General features: G+C 47.1%; 1 protein-coding gene across 1 annotated transcript; it reads left to right on the top strand.

Annotated features, from left to right (window-relative positions):
* The first annotated feature begins 2,934 nt into the window (after window positions 1-2,934).
* Window positions 2,935-4,120, top strand: LOC123058724 (cyclin-B1-1-like). The gene is made up of 4 exons (XM_044481418.1): window positions 2,935-3,104; window positions 3,238-3,416; window positions 3,527-3,598; window positions 3,874-4,120. Exons 1-4 carry the CDS (start codon window positions 2,988-2,990, stop codon window positions 4,118-4,120), a joined length of 615 nt encoding a protein of 204 aa, XP_044337353.1. The 5' UTR covers window positions 2,935-2,987.
* Window positions 4,121-4,789: the final 669 nt, after the last annotated feature.

The raw sequence follows: 4,789 nt of genomic DNA, 5'->3' as shown, positions 1-4,789 counted from the left end.
ATCATGCATGGAACACCGTCAGATGCTCGCGGATCCAACGGCAGTCCTCACCCCAAGCCCACCTAAGCCGAAACCCTAGTCCTCATGGACATTTTCCATCCACCCCCCCCCCTCACCTCCATTCTTTCTCCCCTCGCTCTCTTCTCCATCCGCGCCTCCCCTGCCCGCTCCCTCCCATGGCGAACCACGTCGCCTCCCCTCTCCTCCTCCACTCCCCGACCTTCCCGCCCCGCTGCCTCACCACCCCCCACCACCACCAATCCGCCATGCCGCCATCGCTCCCCCTGCCACCGCCACCTCCATCTCCATCTCCCTCTCTCTCCCTCTCCCCGATCTCTGACCCAGCCACCACACATGGCGCCAGCCAGAGCAGCCACCAGCTATGGCGACGGCGAAGCTAGAGGCTGCCAGATCCGGGATCAGGGCGGCGCATAGCCCCTCCTCCCGTGAGATCCTCTGCATCGAGCAGCTCCTCTGCCCGCTGCATCGTCTCCCCATCCGGATCGAGCAGTTCCTCTTCCGCCGCCTCCCAAGTCGTCGTCCTCCCGATCCCCTCCCCTTCCTTTGCTCCGGACACCCCATCTCCGTCGAGCGAGGTGCCCCATCCACCTCTACGGGGGTAGGCAGCATTGGCGTATGAGCAATGGCGTCGCCCGGGTTGCGGCGGTGAGCGTACATGCGGATCATGGCCGGCACCATCCTCGGCGGCGGCCACGGCTTCTACGTCATGCACCGCATCGAGACCTCCTACAAGGTACGGCGACTCCCGTCGCACCAACTTGCCGCGATGTGTGGACCATTTGGTCGAAGCCGCGGAGCTCACTCCCGCTTTTCTTTCTCATGTGCAGGCGAGGATGGGGGAGAGGCTGCGACGATGGCAAGCTGGAGTGCCTCTACCATGGCTGGCAGTTTGACGGCCAGGGCAAGTGCGTCAAGATCCCCGCTGCAAAGGCCGCGCGCCATGCCATCCTTGCCGAGACCCCGCTGCATTGGCATACATAACACACAGTTTGTGTTTAGGTTCTTCTAGTGGTCATTATAAACCTCGTAGTCGTAGGGCTTGTTTGTGTTTAGGTTCTTCTACTAGTGGCCATTTTATCTGTACAATTAGATAGGCGTGAATCTCGGGAAAGCAAGAGCCATTTGTTTCTCATGTGTGAACATGCGTGCATTCCATCATTTTGAGGGGGGAAAGTCACCAAGTTATGGTAGGAGAAATAATTATAATCTTGCACAGGGCATTGCTTAAATACACGTGTGAGCTTTTGTTGCACAGGGAATTTGCAGTTAGATTTCCTTATCATATAAGTGCTACCGCATGTCTTACAATTAGGGACAAAAATTACTTGTTTCCATCATTATATTCATAGTGATCTCATATTAGAGTAAACTCCCATGTTATGCCTGAAAAGATGATGCAAAGTGCAGTTTAGTTAAAATGTGCAGCTTGCTGCCGCTAATGACATTTTGCATGGTGTCTTCTGCTTGCTGCCAGTTTATGTAATGTCGGGCTCATATATTTGCCAATTAATGTAATGTTGGGCTCATATATTTCCTTTTAGGCATCTACAAGTCTTTTATTGGGCTTAAGTAATGGTAGGCTTATATCTAGTGGAAGTTAATATTTTCATGTGGTTCCCATCTACTACAGATTGCTTCATATACAAGTACAAAGAATATGTAGCTCACTAGCTCCATATATATCCTCTGTAGCTTCTCCTTCAACCATTGCAGTGCTTCAAGCTGATTGCTTAGCATGGCATGATATACAACCCTATCGGGTACTTTTTACTAATGAATGTAATGTAGATGCAAACGATAATATAATATTCGAGTTTATTTAAGGATATCATCATAGAATTAGGTTGACCAAGAACTAAACATCTTTTTCATGATTACCTGATTTATGAGACTTGAGAAAAAGACACCGCTTAAGTAAATTGGTTATGACCTCTTAGTTGTACTAAACTACTAATAAATCAAAACTCGCTGAAGCTACATTATTTTTCTGCTCTCTTGCATTTGCATAGCATTCAAACTGACAGGTGAATGCTCAGTTTTTGTGAGTTGTGACTTAACATTAACAGAGTGTGGCAAGAAATCACCTACAAAAGACACTACGCATGTGTGGCGAGCCTAACCTTAGGAGGCAACCAAACAACGACCTAGGTGGTTGTGGCGCGCCGCACCTTTGGCGTGGCAAGGTGCGGCCGGCAACCAAACAGCCCCTTAGTGACAGCAATCTGACCTGTTTGGACAGAATAAAACTCAGATTCATCCTGTCACGATGCTTCAGCAGCATGGCTTCATACTCCGACTCATCGCTAAGTTACCTTGGTATCCTGTTTTTGATTGTTTTTCAAAAGGTTTAATTGAGCCACACATGTATCTGCCCTTATCTTGTCAGTTTGGAGGAGCTGAATTCGAATTGAGAGCACAAAATGCCTATATCGGTGATGCAGTTGGATTGGTTTTCAGGTAACTTCCAGAACCATACTGCATGTACATCATTTCTTTCACTGAAGCAAACTTATATAAAGACAATTGGCTTTGTTTTCCTGGTCAGCTGTTGTGCATGAATTATAGTGCTATATTTTGGATAAGATCCACAAGGAACATGCCACATGTTACTTCCAGTGACACTTTTGACCAGTATCAATAAATAAGTAGATGGACTAATATAGTTACCGGTTTCTCAAAATATTTTACTGGATATTTCTCATGTTTGGGATGCATGCATCTCATAGTACACATCTTACATCTCATAGTAATTTTTTCACATGACTACTACATCTGTTATGCAACACAACATGTTTAGCTAACTTCAGTAATTTTTCCTTCCTGAACTCTTGTTAGCTATGAAGAAGTAAAAGCAAAGGGGTCGGAGAATTTTGACAGGGAGCTGGCTGGCTGTGTGCGCACGCTTGCAGGTGAATGATTTCATCTTGATCTCCGAGAGCGCCTACACCCGGGAGCAGATTCTGAAGATGGAGAAGGCCATCCTGAACAGGCTGGAGTGGAACCTGACGGTGCCCACGCCCTACGTCTTTCTGGTGCGTTTCGCCAAGGCCGCGTCTTCCTCAGATCACAAGAACGACGAGGAGGTAAAAGAAGAACTTCAGACTTTTACATACTACACAACATGCAAATTCTTCAGATGTATTTGCCATTTTGGCAAAGCAGCGAGTCTGTGTGTTGATTGATGTTTCCCTCGTCTTCCCCTGAATGTGTGTGTAGATGGAGAACACCGTCTTCTTCTTCGCGGAGCTGGCGCTGCTGCAGTACGGGCTGGTGCAGTCCAAGCCCTCCATGGTGGCCGCCGCTGCTGTCTACACCGCCAGGCTCACCCTCAAGAAGACCCCTTTGTGGACCGACACTCTGAAGCACCACACTGGCTTTACTGAAGCACAGCTGATGTAAGCTATACATGCACAATACTGAATCTCTCGTAGCTTGAATCTGTGATGATTTCATTCAGGGGCACGCACTGACAGAGATGACCCTATTGTGTGATGATTGATTTCAGGGACGCTGCCAAGATCCTGGTGGCCTCGCACTCCACCGCACCTGACAGCAAGCTGAAGGTTGTCTACAAGAAGTACTCGAGCATGTTTTCATGCATGTTTATTTTTGGACTTAATCTTACTAAATAGCACTGCTGTTGTTATTCACTATATCATCGCTGTTCTGTTTTCTTGTTGGCAGATATTTTGCCTAAATTCAAGACGAAAGATGTTCAAAGAAGCGCCAAGACATTTTTGTATAGCAAGTTAAGTAATAATAGCTCAGTTATCTAGGCATTGTGAACTCTAGAATTTCATGTATCTTCTCTCTGTTTTTGAATGAAATGTTGTATGTGTGTTGATGTAACAGATTATTGATTCTTGTTATTTTAAGTATTACACTTGTTTCTGTCTATTTTGATTTAAATATTGGCTGTTTAATTATTGGCATATTGAAATCTGAGGAACATGACCATGACAGCAAGGACCCACAAACCAGAATCGAAAATTTGGGATCCACTTATCAGAACCTGACAATTGGGACCTATTTGAAAAAAGAAAAAACGTGCCACAACCCAAAAATAAAAAGGCCGGATTATAGGGCCTGGCCCGTGTAGCTTACCCAAATTGAAAGAAAAAACAACAACAAATGGGCTGAATTAATGGGCTCGGCCCATATAAACACCGAATTGGACCGGGCTGATTCTTGTGCACATCAGATTGCCACGTCGGATTCCTACGTGGCCTGGGGAGGCTGCTAGTGACCAAAACAAAACAATAGGCATATTTTGGTCGTAAACGTCCACGACCTTCTCACAGAGAAGGTCGTTAATTTCAGTTTATGACCGCCAGCTTTTGACCTTCTGTTTTTGGTCAAAAAAAAGGTCGCAAATGAAAAACAATGACCTTTCAGTGACCAATAGTCAAGGTCACAAGTTGACATATTTCTTGTAGTGGTAGCTGGTGGGTCCCAGCAGTCAGGGGGCGAATCATTTTTTTTTGCCCAGACGCACTTCCTTGCATGCGAAGATGTAGCTGGTGGGTCCTAGCAGTCAGGGGGAAACGTTTTTTTCGCGAAATACGGTGGCCCATCCGGCGGGTCCCGCTGTCAGGTGGAGGAATAATTATTTTGCACGTAATAAGGAGGCACTTCTTTGCTGTAGCCGTGGACCCAGCTGTCAGCCTCTCCACGTACAGTCCACGTCCGATGGGAGCCGTTCCTTGACCACGTTGACCATGCCGCGCCGAGAGCACCAGGGCGGTGGACGACGGCGAGGCCTAGGAAG

This window comes from Triticum aestivum, chromosome 3A (genome assembly GCF_018294505.1).
Source record: "Triticum aestivum cultivar Chinese Spring chromosome 3A, IWGSC CS RefSeq v2.1, whole genome shotgun sequence".
NCBI classification, from domain to species: Eukaryota; Viridiplantae; Streptophyta; class Magnoliopsida; order Poales; family Poaceae; genus Triticum; species Triticum aestivum.
This window is presented reverse-complemented; position numbering and strand designations above follow the sequence as displayed.